This window comes from Equus caballus, chromosome 7 (genome assembly GCF_041296265.1).
Source record: "Equus caballus isolate H_3958 breed thoroughbred chromosome 7, TB-T2T, whole genome shotgun sequence".
In the NCBI taxonomy this organism is placed as follows: domain Eukaryota; kingdom Metazoa; phylum Chordata; class Mammalia; order Perissodactyla; family Equidae; genus Equus; species Equus caballus.
The window spans coordinates 89110747-89131473 of NC_091690.1; the positions used below are offsets into that span (position 1 = coordinate 89110747).

General features: G+C 39.8%; 1 protein-coding gene and 1 pseudogene across 1 annotated transcript in view; both read right to left on the reverse strand.

Moving 5' to 3' along the window:
- Window positions 1-700: 700 nt before the first annotated feature.
- On the reverse strand, window positions 701-5950 carry LOC100629227 (small ribosomal subunit protein eS12-like; annotated as a pseudogene).
- Window positions 5951-9791: 3841 nt separating this feature from the next.
- The window catches only part of TSG101 (tumor susceptibility 101), a 51169-nt gene continuing 40233 nt past the window's right edge, over window positions 9792-20727 (reverse strand). The window contains exons 8-10 of the mRNA XM_001504965.6: window positions 12946-13148; window positions 11399-11638; window positions 9792-10130 (exon numbers count right to left, since the gene is read on the reverse strand). Of these exons, the coding sequence (XP_001505015.1) occupies window positions 10041-10130; window positions 11399-11638; window positions 12946-13148 (533 nt within the window). The 3' untranslated portion in view covers window positions 9792-10040. The remainder of the gene's footprint in view (window positions 10131-11398; window positions 11639-12945; window positions 13149-20727) is intronic.

A 20727-nucleotide genomic window follows, 5' to 3' on the forward strand; every position in this document is an offset into this window, starting at 1 on the left:
TTCTAAGTTACTGATTTAACCTTTCTGCTGTACATCTTTCTGTACATTCAGATTTTCTATCTGAGTCAGTTTCAGTAGTTTTTGTCTTTCTAGGAATTTACCTTTTTTGTGTAAGCTATCTAATTTGTTGGCGTAAAGTTGTTCATAGTATTCCCATAAAATCCTATTCTTTTCCTAAGGTCAACAGAATGGTCCTTTCTTTCATTCCTCATTTTAGTAACTTGACTCCTTCTCTCTTATTTTCTTGGTCAGTCTAACTTGGCCAGTCATTTTTCAATTTTGTTGATTTTTGGTGTAATTAATTTTCTCTGTTGACTTTGTTTCATTTTTATTTCCATTCTAATCTTTATTATTTCTTCTGTCTTTGGGTTTAGTGTGCTCTTCTTTTTCTTTTTTTTAACTTAAATTCAATGTGTAACATTGTGTAAGTTTAAGTGTACAGCATGTTACTTTGATGTGCATATATATTTAATACGATTGCTGTGTAGCAATATTTATCACATAATTATAGTACAAAATTAATGTCTATATTCATTATACTGTGCATTAGATCCCTGTGGCTTATTTACTACTCATTACACGTTTGTACCCTTAAACACCATCATTCTTATCCTACCCCCTTGTTTCTTAAGATGATAAGTTAGATTATTGATTTGAGATCTTCATTGTTTCCTAGTGGGCATTTACAGCTGTTGATTTCCCTTTAAGCACCGTATGAGCTGCATTTTATAAATTTTGGTATATTGTTTCTGTCTCAAATATTTTAAAATTTTTCTTGTCATTTTTCTTTTACTTTTTTCAAGGAACAAGACAAAGTTTTTTATTTGTTCATTTCCTGCATTTGAAGTACTCCTTGATGACATCCTTGGCTTCAGTTGCTTTGCCATAGTTCTTAACTACCACACAACTGCAACCAACTGCTTTTTAAGGTTTTCCCTCTGTCAATTTCAGAGGCCTCCCCATCCCCCTAGTTTCATGTTGTCATCAGTCTTAATTAGATTGATTTGGTGTTCAGCACAAAGAGCCTCCACCAGTTTGACACAAAGAGGCTCATCAAGGTTGAATGCAAACACACACGATGGGCTTGGCACTTATCTAAGGCTTCGCGTCTTCAAGAATACCACAGGGTAGGCCATCATGGATGGCACCTCTTGAAACAGTATTAATGTTCATTACGCCTCCAGCAGCAGTGCCTTCCCCAACCACGGTGGAGGCTTAAGGGTGGAGCCACATCTTGAATGCACAGAGTGTCTACCTCTGCCTGACTTGGTGGTGGCGGGGAAAGCCTCTTATGATTTCTTCTTGACCCATTGGTCACTTAGTTGTGTGTTTTCATTTCCAGATATTTGTGAATTTCTCAGGTTTCCTTATGCTGTTGATTTCTAATTTAATTCTTTTGTGGTATGAGAATATCCTTTATGATTTCAGCTCTTTTAAATTTGTTGAGATTTTGCAGCCTAGCATATAGCCTATCATGGAAAACATTCTGTGTGCACATACTCTGCTGTTGTTGGAGTTCTCTGAGATGTCACTTACTTCCAATCGGTTGATAGCGTTGTTCAAGTCTTCTGTGTCCTTGCTGACTATCTGAATGGTGGTTCTATCCATAAGCAAGAGTGGGGGGTCGACGTTTTCAGTTATTGAAACTGGCTGCTTCTCCCTTCAGTTTTCTCAGTTTTTGCTTCATGCATTTTAGGACCTATGTTTATAATTGTTATATCTTCCTGACGAATTAATCTTTTTGTTATTATAAGATATCCCTCTTTGTTTCTATAAAACATTTTTTCCCCCTTAAACTTTTGTCTGATTTGGTAGAGCTACTCAGTTTCCCTTGTGGTTGCTATTTGTATGGTGTATCATTTTCCATCTTTTTACTTTCAACCTACTTCTATCTTTGAAGTGTGTCTCTTCTAGGGAGCAACATAGTTACATCTTGTTTTATCCAATTTGAAAATCTCTGCCTTTTGAATGGATTGTTCAGTTTATTCACATTTACTGTTTGTATTGATAGGTTTGGATGTATGCCTGCCATTTGCTATCTGCTTTCTGTATGTCTTAGGTCTTCTTTTGTTCCTCAGTTCCTCCTTTACTGACTTTGTTTGCATTAAGATTTTTTCTAAATTACCATTTTAATTCCTTAATTAATTTTTAACTGTTTTTTGAGTCTTTTTTAGTTGTTGTTCTTGGAGTTACGTTAGCTTAATGTACCAGGATTTACTTCACATTTTGCACACTAAGTTCCAATAAATTATAGAAGCTTTGCTTTGTTATAGCATCAATCCCTCTCCCACTTTTGTGCTATTATTGCTGTATATATCTATATATATATTACAAATTCAACAATACAGTGTTATAATTATTGCTTTATATAATGTCTTTTGTAGAAGTTAAAGGAGAAAAATATACATTTATAAAGTTTTTTTATATTAACTTATTTTTCATTTCTGGTATTCTTCATTTCTTTTGTCTAGATTTGAGTTAGTCTGATGTCACTTCCTTGCTTTACTCTAGCTTCTTTCCTTTCTTCCTCCTCTGGGTTGTTACTGTCAAATACCTTGTATCTCTGTATCTTGTAGGCCCAACCATAAGTTTTATATTGTCTTATGCTGTTGTATTTTAAATAAAAGAGGTATCTGTGTGTGTATATATATATAAAAAATATATAAATGTTTATATATAATACACAAATTATTATATGTATATGTAAATTATACTGATAGTTGCTGCATAATCACTATTGCCGGTGCTCTTTATTTCTTCATGTTGATTTGAATTGCTGCCTGGTGTCGCTTCCTTTCAGCCTGATGAACTTCCTTTAGTATTTGTGGTCGAGCAAGTCTGCTGCTAGCAGTGAATTCTCTTTGTTTATTGGGGAATGTCTTTATTTTGCCTTCATTTTTGAAATAGAAATTTGTTGGATATAGGACTCTTGGCTGAGTTTCTCTTCCAGCACTTTGAATGTCATTCGGCTGTCTTCTGGCCTCCATTGCTTTAGATTAGAAGTCATCTGTGAACTTATTTTGGTTCCCTTGTGTGCAATGTCTCTTTTCTCGTTATTTCCAATATTTTCTATGGTTTTTAACAGTTTGACTGTGATGTGTCTAAGTGAGAATCTCTTTGAGTTTATCCTACTTGGAGTTTCTTAAGCTTCTTGGATGTGTAGATTAATGTTTTTCATATTTTGGAAGTTTCAGCCATTAGTTCTTCAAATAATTTTTCTACTCCTTTCTCTCCTCTCCTTCTGGTACTACCATAACACATATGTTGGTGTCCCAAGTCTCGGTTGTTTTTTCTTTCTGTTAATTCATTTCAATAGTTTGTAGATTATCAAACACTTCCTATTAGACAATTCTACCATCTCCAAATAAGGACTTTTGCCTATTCTTAAGACCTTTATCTTTTTCCTGTCCTATTGCTTTAGCTAGAAGTATCTGCAATACAATGTTAAATAGAAACAGTGATAGTGGGTATCCTTGTGTTGTTCCTGACTGTAATGAAAACCTTTGTAACTTTTCTTCATTATGTATGATTTTTGAATTCTGATCCATACCTTTTTCAGGTTAAGGAAGTTTTCTTTTTTCCCTAGATTCTTGAGTTTTTAAAAAGTCTGAATGGGTTTGGAATTTCATCAGGTTTTTCTACAATTCAAATGATCATACGTATCTTTTTCTTTAAATCTCATGTGATATATTAATAGATTTTCTGATATTGAACCATTTTTACATTTCTGGGGTAAACCCTACTTGGTCATGAAGTATTTTTCAAAAATCCCAGTTAATTATGTTTGCTAATAGTTTAATACTTGTGCATCTATGTAAAGACATGATAATGACTTTATTATTTTTCATGCAGTCATTTCTCAGTTGTGGTATCAGGGTCTTAGTGTGCCCACCAAAATCTTTTTCCTGTTTTCTAATAAAATAGGTTGCATGAGATAAGAATGAACTGTTCCTTGAAGGTTTGATAAAACACATTTATAAAAGTTTGAAATGGTGAAGGGATAGATTTTTGAAGGAAGTTCATTAATGTATATCTGTTTATTCAAATTTTCCATTTCATCTTACGTCATTTTAGGAAGTTTTCTAGAGTTCTTAATTTCTTCCAAGTTTTTAATTATACTGGCATGTGTTTCATATTTTATGACTTTTAAAATCTCTGCTCTATCTGTGATTACCTCTCTTGTTTCCTAATCTTATTTGCTTGCAACCTTTCCCCTTTCCCCCCTAGTTTTGCTAGATATTTTTCTAATTTATTAGTCCCCCTCTCCCCAAGAATTAGCTTTCTATTTTATTGATACTTTTTTTAATCTTATTGCTTTCTGCTCTTTACTTTTTACTTTATGATTGATTTTTGATGTTTCTTGAATATAAATTTACAAGTATCACTTTTTTTTGGTTCTGTGGTGCTTTGTTTTGTGGTACATTTCTAAATATTTTGTAATTCTTAGTTTTATTTCCTCTGTAACTCATTAAGTAATTTAATAGTATCCTTTTAGCTTTGCAACATTCTAAAATTGCTTTTTGGGGCCAGCCTGGTGGCATGGTGGTTAAGTGTGTATCCTCCACTTTGGCGGCCTGGGGTTCACATGTTCAGATCCCAGGCATGGACCTACACACCGCTCATCAAGCCGTGCTGTGGCGGCATCCCACATAGAAAAAATAGAGGAAGACTGGCACAGATGTTAACTCAGGGACAGTCTTCTACAAGAAAAAGAAAAGAGATATTTAATCATAAAGTAAAATAGTTCCTGGGTGGGGAAAAAGGACTTTTATTCCTCTTTAGGCCTTGTAGTAATATTCTAATTTATAGCACATTTATTATTTTTATAGTAATCTGCCAGAAATACAAATTTGAAAAAGGTGAGAATGTTATTATAATCCTACATACTGATGGTTAAGATTATAAGGCTTTCTTAATCCAGCACCAAGTAACGTGATATACTTCATATTTAACTTGTGACACTCTCGTTCAGAAAGCTAGGTATTCTAATTCAAGTAACATGAACTCTTCATATTAACAGGAGAAAATGAAAGGGAAGAGGAGGGTGCTATGGTGACAGCAGTCCTTTCTCTCTTTGTTCCTTCTGGCTAAGAGCCTGGAAATCCATCTAATATAAACCCTGGCTCTGGAAAAGGACTTGAAAGGACAGAAGTTAAAACTTATCTATAGTTTAAAGTTTAAAACTCACTTTCGTGTTTGGAGAATCTCTGCCAAGATGACAGACTGTGGGGCTCATCCCTGGGGATTTTAATTTAGCAGATTTGGGGTGGGACTTAGACATCCGAATTTTTTGATAGTTCTGTTGAACATTCCTAGTTGAAAACCACTCAGGGCAATTATAATAGTTTTGCTAAGTTTAAAAAAAATCCTGTTACATAATACCATGTAATAAGTGGATTTTTTGGTATATTTTTCTTTTTAAACTCCTCAGCTCAGGAGCTGCCTTTTTTTCTTTTTTGGTGAGGAAGGTTGGCCCTGAGCTACCGTCTGTTGCCAATCTTCCTCTTTTTCTTTTTCTCCCCAAAGCCCTAGCACTTAGTTGTATACCCTAGTTCTAAGTCCTTCTAGTTCTTCTATGGGGGATGCCACCACAGCATGGCTTGATGAGCGGTGTAGGTCTGCACCCGAGATCTGAACTGGTGAGCCCTGGGCCACCAAAGTAGAGCATGAGAACTTAACCACTTGGCCAAGGGGCTGGCCCCTGGGTATCTTTTTCTTAGTTCCTGTGTGGAGTTAATACTGCTGGGGTCTCTGAGGATCTGAATTCAGATACAGAAACTGACAAAGATACTGAGCAGTGGGAAAATGTTCACAAAGAAGTGGTTGCCACATAACATGTTAATTTTGCATTTTCAGTACCTTGGAAGATAGTCGTGAGCCTGATTTCTGCCAGAGAGATGAGATTAGGTCCTTTAACTATGTTATTATGTTTTCTGTGCTTTTCTTCCATTAGCACTTTGACTTTTATTTTTGTGTGATCTTATTCCCCAGCAGTCAGGGACTGAGTCTGTCTTGTTCATTGCTGAGCCTAACTCAGTGTCTACCACACAGTAGCCACTCACTTGTTGACTGACAATATATTCTTTTAAACTGTTGCTATTTAGTCTTTACGGCTAGTGGTGAAATCGATTTCATAGTAAATTCTGGATCTCTGTACTTACCCTCATAACTCTATTTACCTTAAATAACCGATAAGAAATTTCTAGGAGAAATTACGGATGAAAACATTTCAGTTTTGTGGCATTGTCATGTAGGTTGCCACAAAATGATGTTTAATGACAAGTATTTCTTCTAAACTTCTTATGCTCATGATTTCTTCTAACTCCACCGTGGCTATGAGATGATTAAAAAGAAAGGCTAGGTGGGGCCAGCCCCGTGGCTGAGTGGTTAAGTTTGCACACTCCACTGCAGAGCCCAGGGTTTCGCTGGTTTGAATCCTGGGTGCGGACATGGCACTGCTCGTCAGGCCATGCTGAGGTGGCATCCCACATGCCACAACTAGAAGGACCCACAAGTAAGAATATACACCTATGTACTGGGGGGCTTTGGGGAGAAAAAGGAAAAAATAAAATCTTAAAAAAAAAAAAAGAAAGGATAGGGGCCAGTCTGGTGGCTGAGTAGTTAAGTTCATGTGCTCTGCTTTGGCGGCCTGGGGTTTTGCCGGTTCAGATCCCAGGTGTGGACATGGCACCACTCATCAGGCCATGCTGAGGCGACAACCAGAGGCACCCACAACTACAATATACAATTATATACTGGGGAGCTTTGGGGAGAAGACGAAGAAGAAAAAAGAAAGGATAGACTCCTTGGGGTGACACCCTATCTGTAGCTGATTTAACAGAAGTTATTTTGAAGAATCTTAGGAGAGTGCATAAGTAAGGCAGGATGTTCATGTTCGAAAAATTATTTAACATTAATGTAAAAAAAGGATAAAAGAGACTTTACGAGGGACAATTAACTTTTTTTTTTTTAAAAGATTGGCACCTTAGCTAACTACTGTTGCCAATCTTCTTTGTTTTTTCTGCTTTTTCTCCCCAATTCCCCCCAGTACACAGTTGTATATTCTAGTTGTGGGTCCTTCTAGTTGTGGCATGTGGGATGCCACCTCAGCATGGCCTAATGAGCAGCGCCATGTCTGCACCCAGGATCTGAAGGGTGAAACCCTGGGCCACCGAAGCAGAGCACGTGAACTCAACCACTCGGCCACAGGGCCGGTCCTGACAATTAACTGTTGAGGTTGATCTTGTGGAAGCGCCTCTCCTCCTAAAGTCTGTTCTTTGTTGCTGCTGAAGAGGGAGAGACAGAGAAAGGGGCGGGTGAGGAGAGACCTATCTTTGCAGACCTTTGTCCTGGGCTAGTGTAGTATTTCTTATTACATTCAATTAGGTAAAAGGAAATCTTCTTGCATCTTTATTATTTAACTGAGTCGACTAAGTTTACAAAATATCTTGTAACACTGGGAGCCACTGTGGGTAACCACTGTGCTCCATTTTGAGTTGTTTTTTAACAGTTCCAATTATGTCCAATAAAGCGACCTAGGAAAGAAGGACTAGTCACAAAAGTATTGGCATTAGTCTCCTGGAGACGGGGAGGCTGGGGCCTGGGTAAGATCCCACTGCTGGTCTGAATGGGAGAGGGTAAAGCAAAATGGAATTAAATCACTGGGAATAAAGCAATGGGAATTTTGAAGTGGTTTCCTGACAGGAAGAGGTTTCGGGGGCAAGGAGATAGGAAAAGGAGAGTAGGTCCCAGCCAACATGGCGAGAGGCTGGGCCTATGTGGAAAGATGGCTGATGAATCTGAACAATAAATATGTTTAATCATCTGTTTAAATTGTTCTCTATCTTGGTGGTCTATTTTTCTGCCACAATTTGTACTCCAAATCTGTTCCATACTCCTTCACCCAGCAACTGTTGTTTCTCATATCGCAGACCTTTGTTGGAAGTAAGAAAGAAAAAGCACTAATTAAGTCATTACGCTCAGGGCCTCTATGGAATAAATGAAGACGTATTCCTTAGTGTGCCGTGCACCCTGGAGAGACTGGTATTACAGCCCTTGTAAAGGTAAAGCTGAGCCCTGAAGAGGAGGCTCATTTGAAAAAGGAGAGAAACTCTTTGGGAAGTTCAGGAGAACCTCCAGCTTTAAAGGGGCTTAAAGCTACCATTCTGAAATTATCAAAGACGACAGTAGTTATAGGATTATCTATGTCAACCTTTTGAATAAACTTGAATTCCTGAAAGTTGGAGAAAGGGAAAGGGGAAGAGTGACTCCTCTGTTAGCCCTCCAGCTCCTTTACTTAGCCTCTAGATGTTGGATGATATTTTTTTTACAATTCCTAAGTGACTGCATCAAAGAAGGTGTTTTGGTACCTGTGGTGTATCAGTACGTGCCTTGTATATACATATAGTTGCCATTTGGTCCAAAAGAATGTATGGTGTGTTTATTGTGTTACAGAAACTGATTCTTTGCATCAAGTATATGCTGATTCATTCTGGCTGGCTGATACCTATATTCACTTATTGCTATAAAAAAGCTGTGACTGCCTCCACAATGTAAAAATAAAAGTATGTATACACAAAAATAACTAAACGTTAGTTCCAGTCCTAACAAAAATTAAACGTTGATTTGATCTTGCTAGTTTTTGTTCTGATAATTTTTACTAGTGGATCCTAGTTTCTTAAGACAAGATCTTAACCGTATGAACCCGCCAGTGATGGCTGAGACCAGCTTGGCCATTTTTCTCTTGGGAGAAGTATGGAGTGGGCTGCCGGTCTCCCTAAATATCTTAAAACATCTGAAATTAGAATGTTTGTTTCTTTGTAACCTCAAGAACCTTCTAGCTCTCTCATTTTCACAGAGAAAGTTCTGTTCTACTAGACGAGCCCCGCAGGATACACAGCCTATTGGGTGGTGACAATCTTGGTTATAGTTACACACCAGGAAGACTGACTTCAAATGACCGTGAGAGCAGGGAGGCAGTGTACACTGCTGATGCCCGCAGCTGCAAAGGGCAAGGGATGGCAGGGACCGCCAAGGCTCCCTGGTTGTCTAAGCATCAAAGTTTACTGATAAAGGGAAACAGAACAAGGAGCAGGGATAAAGGGGAACAACAAATCGGTACTTACAACATCCACACCACAATCAACTGGGGAAGTCTCGCTGAGGAAAGGACGCTTTGCCTCAGACCCGGACAATCGGCACTCCTACCCGCTGTACAAACTACCGGGACTTCCCCGGCTGATTGTGGTGTGGATGTTGTAAGCACCGATTTGTTGCTCCCTTTTATCCCTGCTCCTTGTTCTGTTTCCCTTTATTAATAAACTTTGATGCTTAGACAACCAAGTAGCCTTGGAGGTACCTGTCATTCCTTGCCCTTTGTAGCTGCGGGCAACAACTGTCCTTCCCTCCGTCACTGTGGCCAGACCATTGTACCTAGATCATTAGTTCTCAGGTGTATAGCTTGCCACTCTGCTCCTTTCTTCTTGATGGAAACACAGTTTTGAACCATAAAGGCCTAGAGAGGAAATAAATCCAGGCAGGGACTGGTAGGAGGGTACCACCCAGGACCTTTCACCAAATAAGTCATTCAAATCCTTCAATTTCAAATATTTGAAAATTTACATTTCTAGGTGGTATATCCCATATTAAATAGAATTCACTCTATATGCCATAAATAATGCTAAATTTCAACTTATGATGGATATTATGCTTTGTTTGCTAAATTAAAAGCCAGGCTTCTTATTAAGGCTTCATGGATTTTTCCTAAAGATGTTCAATAAAGAAGAGAAAAATTATGCAACAAATTTTATTTACCATAGTCAGTCCCAACATTCAGCACAAAAAGAGTTTACAGAGGATAGAAAGTGCATTAATAAAAGCCAGTCTTTACCAAAAGAAAACAGAAAATATATTATTGATTCAAAATATTTTACACTTGAATGATAAACGGCAATAACTTATTCTGGGCACCTACTAAGAGAAAGGAAGAGAAGAAAAGAATACTTTAAGAAGAGCTCAATCTCCAGCTGACATCAGAGCAGTCAGTAGAGGTCACTGAGACCGGCAGTCTTTCTTGCTTTTTGCATTAGTGCCCTCAGCTGGAACTGTTTACGGGACAGAAGACGCACATGCTGGGAGGGGGGAAAAAGTTGCAACAGTTTAGAATGGCTTTGATCCAGGCCCAGGCATGAAGCATTAGACAGTCTGTAACCTAGACGGGATCTAAGAACCCTAAACTCATTATATCAACCTTCCTTTGGAACCAATACCTCATTACTTGTGGCTTTTAAACCACACTAGATTGATGCTGGCAGGCTGTGTTAAGGAAGGTAGTCTTCTGAGACCCATAAAGGCTTACTTCACAGGGAAAACACCACATTGCAGAATCTGGCTCAGGAATTTGAGCTACATTTTGAGACAACCAAGATTTCAGGGAAACTGGTACTGTGATCCTAAAAAAAGCTACAAGAACTTTGGTAACTATGACTGTCCCCACTTGGCTAAGGGGCAGGGCAGGGATGAGTAGCACAAGCCAACTTTTGTCCAGTGCCCAGCAAACAGCATGCCCCTCTTGCCTCTCCACGTGCATCTGTCTCTAGACTCTGCAACCCAAGCAGGGGATAGTGTACAGAAAGGAGGTCCTCTCTTGGGTCTCTGGTTTATACCCAGCCATTTATTTGCTTGCATCAGGTCCGTGAGTGGTTGGGCTACTCACTCATAGTGAGATAGGCAAGATCAGCGAGCCACCTGACCAGCCTCACATGTATACTGAAGAGGCTGGATTGAATATCCAAACGGTCGCTGCTACTATTCCTAACAACCATGCTCTTCGTGACCCAAGGGAGAGCAGTAGCCAGGCGTGCCTTACTGGACCTTTTCTTCATGTCTGTACAGTAACATCAAGCCTGACATAACCTTCTCACAGAGGGGCTCTAGCACCAGCAGGGCAGCCCAAGACTGCAGGACTGTTTGATCTGGAAAAACAGGTCTAAAATTATGTAACTCTAAGAAAATTAACACAAAAACAATGGGAGTGGGGCAGTCAGTGATCTCAGTTTAGATGGTGTGACCCGAAAGAACTACTAGAAATCTGCTTGTACCTCCCGATCCACCCAGGTACGGGAGCAAGAGAGAAGCATTATGTTCGGCTGGTGCTCCCTGGGGTTTGGGAGGGAATGCAGCCACTGGCCCACTCTTCTTCCCCCACTCAGACAGACCCTCAGCCCTCTGTAGGTAGGAAGACACTGCTCACAGCCATATATCTCACTCGCTGTCATCTGGGAAGACAAGGAATTTCAACCCACCCTACAGAGAAACCCTCTTGGTTTGTGGTTTTCAAGGTCAGTGCCTCTAAAACACAAGTTCCAAAATCCTGGAAAGCAGAATGAGGAAGACATACCTTCAGGAAGACATCCAGGTCTATTACTCCCCGCCTCAAAGCTTCTCCCAGGTAAAAGATAGTGTCTTCAATTGCATTTTCCTCTGCATACAGATTTAAGATCTGTTTGTACAGTGGGGCTGTGGGAATGATAACTTCATCAATATCATTGTTTTCAGATTGATTTTCCATTTTCTCCAGAGCAGAACTGAGTTCTTCATCCTTCTTTCTCAAAAGTTCTATGTTTTTATCAACCTCAGCCTGAAAACAGAACAGTCCAAGCATGATGACTTTATACTGATTGCACATAATTATCTGCTCATCACACATTTACAACTCAACTTCATAGAAACAGACTTGCTAATAAAAAAGCAATGTTTAAACAAGTCATGGATGAGATTAGTGTTTCAAATAACACATTAGTCAAAGGTAGAGAAAAAGGTGTGACCTCATGTGCTGAGTGAAAAAGGATAATGTTGGAAATAACCTGAGCTGAGCACTTTCAGTGGCAGTGATATGCTTGACACTTGTCAGTGACAAATGATACTGCAAACTAAGCCATCAGACAAGATACTTTACAGCAGGAGGTTCCTTACATGAAAATCATAAAAGGTCTTTCTTCCAAACAAGTGGGCACCGGCCACAGAGGAACAACTTGCCCAGTTTTAGAGGAGTTAGCATAGAACCCCAAACGCTTGAACTGTAGTCACAAGATATGACAGGTGATGCTGGCAGGCTCGGAACTGAACTGGTGTTACTTTCCTGAATTTAAGATAGCTGGCTACTGCAAAGCTCACTTCACATACTAGAACCATTTTGTAAGACTAATGTGTATGTACAAATCATGTTCCTGAAAAACCCTCATTCACTAACTCTTTACCTTTTCATCAAAAATCCACATTTATTGGAATAAGTGCTCCTTCACAGGAATGACAGTGGAGAGTGAAGTTGGCACTCAGATTATGCTAGTGCCTCTACAGCATTAACCAAAGTCACAGGGCCGACATACTGACTTTTCAGGGTACAGGAGTCTGATAAAAATGTGAGAAAGTTTAAAAGCTAAAGGTTGCATACACTGTGTTTACATGTAACTCTTAAGTCACCCAAATATCTGTGGATTATTAAGTTAAGAGGCCTCACTGAAGATACTTTAAAAATAGCTCAAACGACATTTGGAAACAATAAAAAAGAACTGACTCTTAAGTCTGCGCCCAAGGTCTGCAGATCTTTAACATGGCTAGAGCTCTCTAAAATTCTTATTTCCTGGGAACTGGCTCCATCAAGCACTCGGCAACAACAGTCCTCCTTTCGTCAGAACAACATCCTCCAGGGGAGGGTGCAAGCGAAATGCTCTAAATACCATCCCCTTCCAATCAACGACCAAATTCCAAACACAGTCCTCACTGTTAACCAAGCTACGGAGAAGCTACTTTCAAATGCTTAAAGACGTGTAATTTTCTGAGCTCTTACCATCCCCACAATGTCCAGGGTAACCACCGTACACATAGGACATTCTGCCATGGCTATAATTCAATCTAAAAATCACAACTGTTCCATGTGTTACTTACTACTTCTTGATCTAAACGGGTAACCATCTCTTCCAGTTTCTGGTGACCTTTTTTCAGGTCTTCCTCTGTTCGTTTCAAGGCATTGAGCTCTGCCTGGGCACGATCCATTTCCTCCTTCATCCGCCATCTCAGTTTGTCACTGACCGCGGAGATGAGAGAAGCTCGGATGGTGTCCTCGCTGATTGTGCCATCCCTACTGGGACCTGCAGGGAAAACGGCAAAAATCACTTGCTTATTTCCAGGCTCTTTCTATTCCTTTCACAGGAACCTTCAGAAACCAGGACGAAATATGAGCCGACCCTTTCAAAGTGGGAGGAAAGAAAAATTAAATATTACCATTTCATCAAAAATAACATTAAAATCTGAGTTGATTGAGAGATTACTATTAATCCATATTTACCCGCTTTCTCTACTTAAAGCCCAAACAGTTAGCTGTTTTCTCAATGAGGCAGAGGCTATGTCCCTACAAATTACAATTATTCCTAAATCTCCAACAAATGGGACAACAAATTTACACCAAAGAAAAACATGTGATTCAAGTGCAGTCCCTTCTCAGGCTCCACTGCTAAGATGAAGGAGACAGGCACCCACCGGGGAGGCCAGTAAGAGGACTGAGTGTGGGCAGAGATTCCCTAACGGACAGGTTAATAAGGCTTCCCTCCGCAAGACTCTCACTCCTTTTCTCTTTCCCAAGAATAGGAGAGAACATGAGCAAGAGAACGACATCCCAAAAATTCAACAGCTGATAAACTTGCTTATTCTCAGATTCTTTACTATTCTCTTCCAAAGGTCCCTTCCTGATCAGTGTCTTATATGATTTCCTCGCACATTTCAGATCAAATACACTTCTCTCTCAGATATTTTCTCCAAAAGGTCCTCCCTTTAACCTGAGTAGGGATACTCCTTATGACTATTCACATTCTTCAGTTAGGCTCCTAAATCAGCAAATGCAGAAATGGTATTTTGATTTTCAATTATGTTTGATGATGGAATATCATGTGGGGAATTATAAGTATATTGGACCTTTATTGCCTATAATGAATAAAGAATGATTACAGACTAACAGAAAGTATCACCTCCACATTGAGCTGAAAATTTTTATATCACCTTGACATTGAATTCCACTCATCAGAGAAACAAAAAACCCTTTAATGTGTTTGCAGAAATGTACCCAAACTCTCACCACTAATGTTCCCATCCATTACAATCCCCTTCCTGGTACCAAAGTACACTGTTTCTAAAAGGAAACTGCACTCTCCAAACTACACTGCAATGAGCTCCACGTGTGATTTTCAGTGTCCCATTTGATCACAACTCTCGCTATTCCATAAGCTGGTCTGGTTGCTCAACTTTTTAGTTTGTAGTAAAGCTGTCTTCTCCCAGAAGCTGATCCATACGCAGGTTACCCTCAGTGCTTTTCTGGGCTTTTGTAAATGACATTGGGAGACTATGTTGTTCTCAGATGTCACAGATTTTGAAAGGAAGAGTCTAAGTCTAGAATTCTGTGGGTTTTTTTCTCTTTCTCTTGTTTCCACCACAGAAGAACTACGTTTTTTTCTGACTTGGATTTTCTTCTTGCAAGTGCAAATGAGTCCAGATAGTGTCTCAAAGGCCAGGTTTTCAAGCCGAAGGACACCGCTTGTACACAGAGACAGGAAGAGCCCCACAGCAGACCCCCAGGGCTCACTGCCGCTCCCTGTTAAGAGTCTCTTTCCTGCTGGACACCTCTCGCTGAGCAGAGCCCAACAGTATCCAGCCCAAAGAGTTCACACAGAGGCAGTTCATACTTTTAGATGATTACTAACAAAAAATCCATATAGTAGATGCTTTCCAGAATTCACTTCTGATCTTACAAAAGTATTTCAGATTATTTCATATTTCTGAGAAGCAAAAGTATTAACTTTTTCAGACAACTGTGCTTTAGAATTCAGAGTTGTAAGCTGGAGGGCAAGCACATTTCCTCTGTGAAACGGAGGGCCTGTTTTTCACATCCCTGGACTCTTAACACCTAACTTTTCCAAAGTGTTCTCATCAATTCAGCAGCTACCACATCACCTCCAGGCTCATCCCCAAATCTTCTTATCGGTTTCCTCTCTGACGGCCTCTTTATTCACGTCCTCCCCTATAGACACCACCATGACTCTAGCAACCTTCCTGAACTCACCAATGCCTATCTCCATTCATTCCTTCTCGCACCTTTACCTTTGACTTCTGCTCCCGGTGAGCATCTCCCCTCAGCCCCAGCTCCTTGCCCGTCTCTTATAGTCTTGTACACAGGCTGCCTGCCAAGGTGGCTTCTTTCAAACTCTGTCAGATCACCAGGACTTCTAACTCCATGGCCTCGCCTGCCACACCTAACCAAAATCCTCAGTCCTTCTGATTCTTTCTTAAAGCCCCAAGCTGCCTTTTACCATCTTCCCACAAAGGCAAAGATCCTCAGAACATCTTCAAAGACTAAAACGATCAGATGGGACTCTCCTACTCTCTTCCCCCACTCTCCTGTGGAACGAAAATCCTCACCTCTTTAATTACATGCCCGACTCCTCACTGTTCTAAAGTACTAACCTCTCTTTCTCAGCAAGACAACTTGTTCTCCTCCAGGTCCCTTTGAAGGACTAGTTGCTTTTACGCTTTCGTCTGTCCTTCTTCCTAGTTCTAATCAGTCTACGCACAATGACTGCTGTTTCCACTTTGCCTTTGTTCTTGTTCTCTGGTTAGGCTCTGCTCTTGGCTAAGGGAAGGTCCATTTATTCACCTCTCTTCCCAGCCCAGACCCTGGGGACTCTTTGAAACTCTGTTCTCTCTAGTTCTTCCCTGCTCTGGGTTCAGTCCAGTTTCCCCAACATCACTCTAACCCATGCACATTCTCAATCGGAGTGATATTGCTCCTCTAGGGGATGAAGTTTGGTTCTTAGGAGGTTAAAAAAAAAATCTTGCTCTTTTTACACATATAGTACATAAACAGATATACAGTATAATCTGTAGCATTAACAGTTCATGGGGGAATGATTAAGAAAAAAATGCCAAAAAAGGCTCCTGAGGGGGATGATAATGAAAGAGAGGTTAAGAAACTGCTGTTACCCATTTGTGATTCTCGGGATTTTTTACCAGATGTTTTATTGCTACCGTAAACGTCTACTTGCTGGCCTTGTCACCACATCCCAGTTTCTTTCCTAAAATTATGGTCTCTTTGCTACAACACTTACGTTATGCTAATCACAACCCCTGAAGGGCCAACTCCCAGGAGGCCCTGCCAGTGACCTGGGGGCTCTGACTGCCCCCAGATGATTCTCTTTCCATAACCAGCTCTCCCTCTTCCATTAAGAAACTCTGTCCAAGTCACTCTAAACTAACAAAAAGAGTAATGCTCCTGAATATCTGATTCCATCTTCTATCACTAAACACAGTTAAGGCTCATCTCCACTAATGATCTTTCCTCTGTTAACCATAATTAATCCCCCAAACACCAGCACAACAAACAGAGGCTGCTTTCTTAACAAGTCTTACTATGTTTATCAGTTTAAAAACATACTTTTCTGGAGGGAGGGACTGTAAACCCTTCCTATGCACCCCAAACACACGAGCGGCACTGCTGAGCGGTGTCCTGAATCCAGCAGAGCCAGTTACCCTCTGCAGGCTCCCTGGAGCAAAGCAGCCAAGGTTCCCGGCAAGGAGTCCTCAGGATACGCTCTTTTGGACCCTTCCTTTCTCTTACATTCTGCTGGGATGTAGAAGGTAATTATTGAAATTGCTTACAAATATATATGAGCTGCAAAATAAATGATAAGGTAGTATTAAACCAAATGAAAGATGTGATCAATATCTCTACGACCTGAAAATCGGAAGACTAAACTTCTAAAACTCTATTGCCCTGAAGGGGTGTGTATTGGAAAGGGTGTTGAAAAGTGCATAACAGAGTGAAATACTTAACATCACAGATGTCAACACTGTCACTGCTTCCATTTACTCAAACAGTTCTGTCTGAGCAGCTACCTCAATTCGGTGCTATGATCTTCAAGAGTCAAATTGGGTTTTTTGGGTAAAGATTGCCCCTAGCTAACATCTGTTGCCAATCTTTTCTTCTTCTTCTTCTCCCCAAAGCCCCCCAGTACATGGTTGTATATTCTAGTTGTAGGTCCTTCTGGCCATGCTAAGTGGGATGCTGCCTCAGCATGGCTTGATGAGTGGTGCCAGGTCTGCACGCAGGGTCCAAAGTGGCGAAACCCTGGGCTGCTGAAGCAGAGTGTGCAAACTTAACCGCCCAGCCATGGGGCCAGCCCCCAAGAGTCAAATTCCTCAGAGGTATTATTCCTGTCTCCAAAGGGACAGCCAAATTTTTACCAGGAAGTATTACCATAATTCAATCTCTTTGACTTGCTTTGGTTTGCCATTTTTGCCATGGAGGTGAAAACTGATTTATAATTTTGATTTCTCAGAACAAATTTAAAAGACTAGAAAAAATGCAAACTGCAATTAAATCTGAGAAAATTTTATTGCAACAACTTAATACAGGGTGGAATAAACATTAAATTATTTCTGTAACAACCTACCCCTTTTGAAATACAACCCAAAGTTAAGTTTCCAACTTATTCTCTATTGAAAAACAACGAAAGATCTCAAGGTATAGGAATCCCCCACAATTCCTGGTTTGTAACATGAGTGGTGACCCAACCCATGTCTAGGTAAGCTTGTCTCTCCTTGTCCAGTGCTGCAGGCTGCCCCTCTCATCTTGAAATTACAGTATCAGGCAGGAAGTTTTGGGCAGATCCTAATCTTTTAAAAATATACCTTTTTCTTTTTTATACTCTGGGGTATTCTTTTAAAGTTAAGACAAAATACTTCATTGTTTGGTCCTGTGCAGTAAAGAATTTACCTTACCCAAAGAGAGGTCTGGCTTTTGCCCTTGGCTCCCATGGGTGATCTCTGAGCCCCTGAAGTGTCCCACCTGATAAGAGTGTTTTTGTTTACTTGGGGCCTTGGGCCAGTTCTTAACAGCTCAACCTCTGCTGGGGCTGGAGACTAAAGGTCAGTCACACAGGCAGTCTCATGGCTATGTGACCAGGCCTCAATAAAACTTCTGGACATCGAGGCCCAGGAAAGCTTCTTTGGCTGGCAATACTCCGCATAATGACTCCACTGGGAGAGGACAACTAGAAACCTCATGTCTGGAACTTTCTGGACTGCCCCATGCATCTCTTCCCTTAGCAGATTTTAATCTGTTTCCTTTAGCTGTAAGGACAGCAGCTTTCAGTGAGTTCTGTGAGTCCCAAAGAATGATCAGACCTGAGGGTGGTCTTGGGGACCCCTGAACTTGCAACTGGTGTCAGAAGTGAGGGTGGTCTTATGGACTTCCCAAACTTTACAGGTCCTTAACTGAGAGCATTTTCTTACTTAATCAAGAATTTTGCCATTCTTGGCAATTTGTAGAATAAGTCAGTCTACCTCAAATAAGGATGTGTGAAAAGGTAACATCTTTCCTCACTTACTAAATACACATAATAAAACATGCCAGAGAGTTAACTCTTATTTCATGAGAACCCTTCACAGACTCAATATGACTTAAAGACTTAGCTGTTCATTTGGACAGAATTTAGGCCGAAGCAAAATCTCTAGTTTCTTATATTGTACTAATTGATTAAGTCCTTAAAAGAGAGCAAAAAGCGCTAATTTCTACAAGAGTTTATAATTTTGTGCCCAAAGAGTGATTTACAAAATAATAGCTAGTAAAGATGGTATCTCAATAAGTCCCCAATTTATGATAAGGATGCATTAACAGTAGGAATTTTTTTTTCTGCTTTTTCTCCCCAAATCCCCCGAGTACATAGTTGTATATATTTTAGTTATGGGTCCTTCTAGTTGTGGTATGTGGGATGCCGCCTCAGCATGGCCTAATGAGTAGTGCCATGTCTGTGCCCAGAATCCGAACTGGCAAAACCCTGGGCCCCCGGAGCGAAGCAGAGTGTGCAAACTTAACCACTCAGCCACGGGGCTGGCCACAGCAGTAGGAATTTTAAAACTTGTTTCTAAAAGAATTTGTCTTATTATATTCTATATGAGATTTTATTATGCTTCTTGTGAGACAGAACAATACTTCTCGCAGAGACTGGGGACCTGAATGGTATGAATATGGTTAGGCATTCAAATGTGTGGTCAATCATACACAACAATTAAAGTGTTCCATTTATCTGTGTAGTTGTCTGAACTATTAAAGGCTTAAGGGTGTTTTTATAACTAGGCTGGATTTTTCATACACAAACATATCAACAAACTTTGTTAAAATTTTTATATTAAAATGAGTCATATTATACTGATGCTAAATTTTCAAATCACTATTTTAAAAAATACACATTTAAATCCTGGATTTATATTCTGTATCTCTTATAAAACACGTTAAGGCAAATGCTACCATACAGCACCAAATAAATCTTCAAAATAAGCCTCCAGCTAAGGCCATTAACACTCAAAATGGGAACCCAGCTGAGGCAGCAGTCGCCTGGCTTTCTATAAAGGTCACAGTTCACCTGAGGAGGCTAGAAATGCCAAGATTAAACCTAGTCCTCTCCTCTATCACAAGCAGACTTTATTATACAGTATATCTGAACATTTTAAACCTTGTACTTTCTAAAAAGAAGAGAAGAACTGTAATTAAGATCTGAAATATGAATGCCAAAAAAGCAAAGCCCAGATTAGAGTTCAAAATTCAATGAACCTTGAGACTTCAAGAGATTGTTTATATAAACAAATAAAAAAGATGTGGTGGAAGATTCTCATCTTCTTGATCATTTTTCAAACAAAAATTTTTTCCTCAAACATCTTAAGAGAAATTTTAATAATCCTTATACCTGCTGTAACAAGCCTGGACTAAGAAGCAGCTGTGGCAAACTGCCATACCTCAAGTCCCCACATGGTGACCTTCACCCATGCTGATTCAGATTTCAGAAGCGCCCTTCTACAGTTCCAGATTAGTAGCAATTGAAAAGTAACATAGATTTCGAGAAAAATCCTACGCAAAACCTCATTTAAATGCCAAGTAGAATCTGATCACTAAACTTAATCCTTAGGAAATAAGATATAATTTTTCTACAATTGGGAAATCAATACCCCACCCACTAGATCTGATAATTCAATGAATAATGTAGGCCATTATCTTCCAAGTGCGCTAGTGCACGCTACTTGATTTAAAACTATCTTTAAACACTTAAGACAATTAGTTTTATTTATCTCCCTACAGTACGTAGATGATCATACTTCCTGTAACTCCAAAGGGAGTTCATTTATATTAGAGAGAAAATACATGGTAACCTCAAAGTAAAAGACCAAATAAGTAAACATTAACTTTTCTGACCTTACCTCTAACCAGAAAAAGTGAATCACCTGCCCAGCATTTTTACTTCTGGATGTTACTTGCTTAGACCCAAACCTACATACACAAGCAGGTGTGCACTAGTACACCCACCATGAGCGGGGACCTGGGGTGCAATATCCTGGAAGGAGAGTTTCCATAAGCTAAACTCATTAATCCAGGCCGGCCAGAGAAGGAAGAGCAGTGTTGGACAAGACAGTCAAGAAAATCTTGTCATGTTTACTAGCTTCTTATCTTCAAAGGAATGTTACTCAATCAGAAGTTTTCTTCTTTTTCTGCAGTTTTTCATTTTATCTAATTTTTAAATATGAACCAACAAATGAAAAAAAACGGAGATGAAATCATTTGGTTGCAGCATTTACAGGGTTTTCCACTCCGGAATTTTAAAACAAGCCTTTAACAAAGGTAAAACTGGTTTC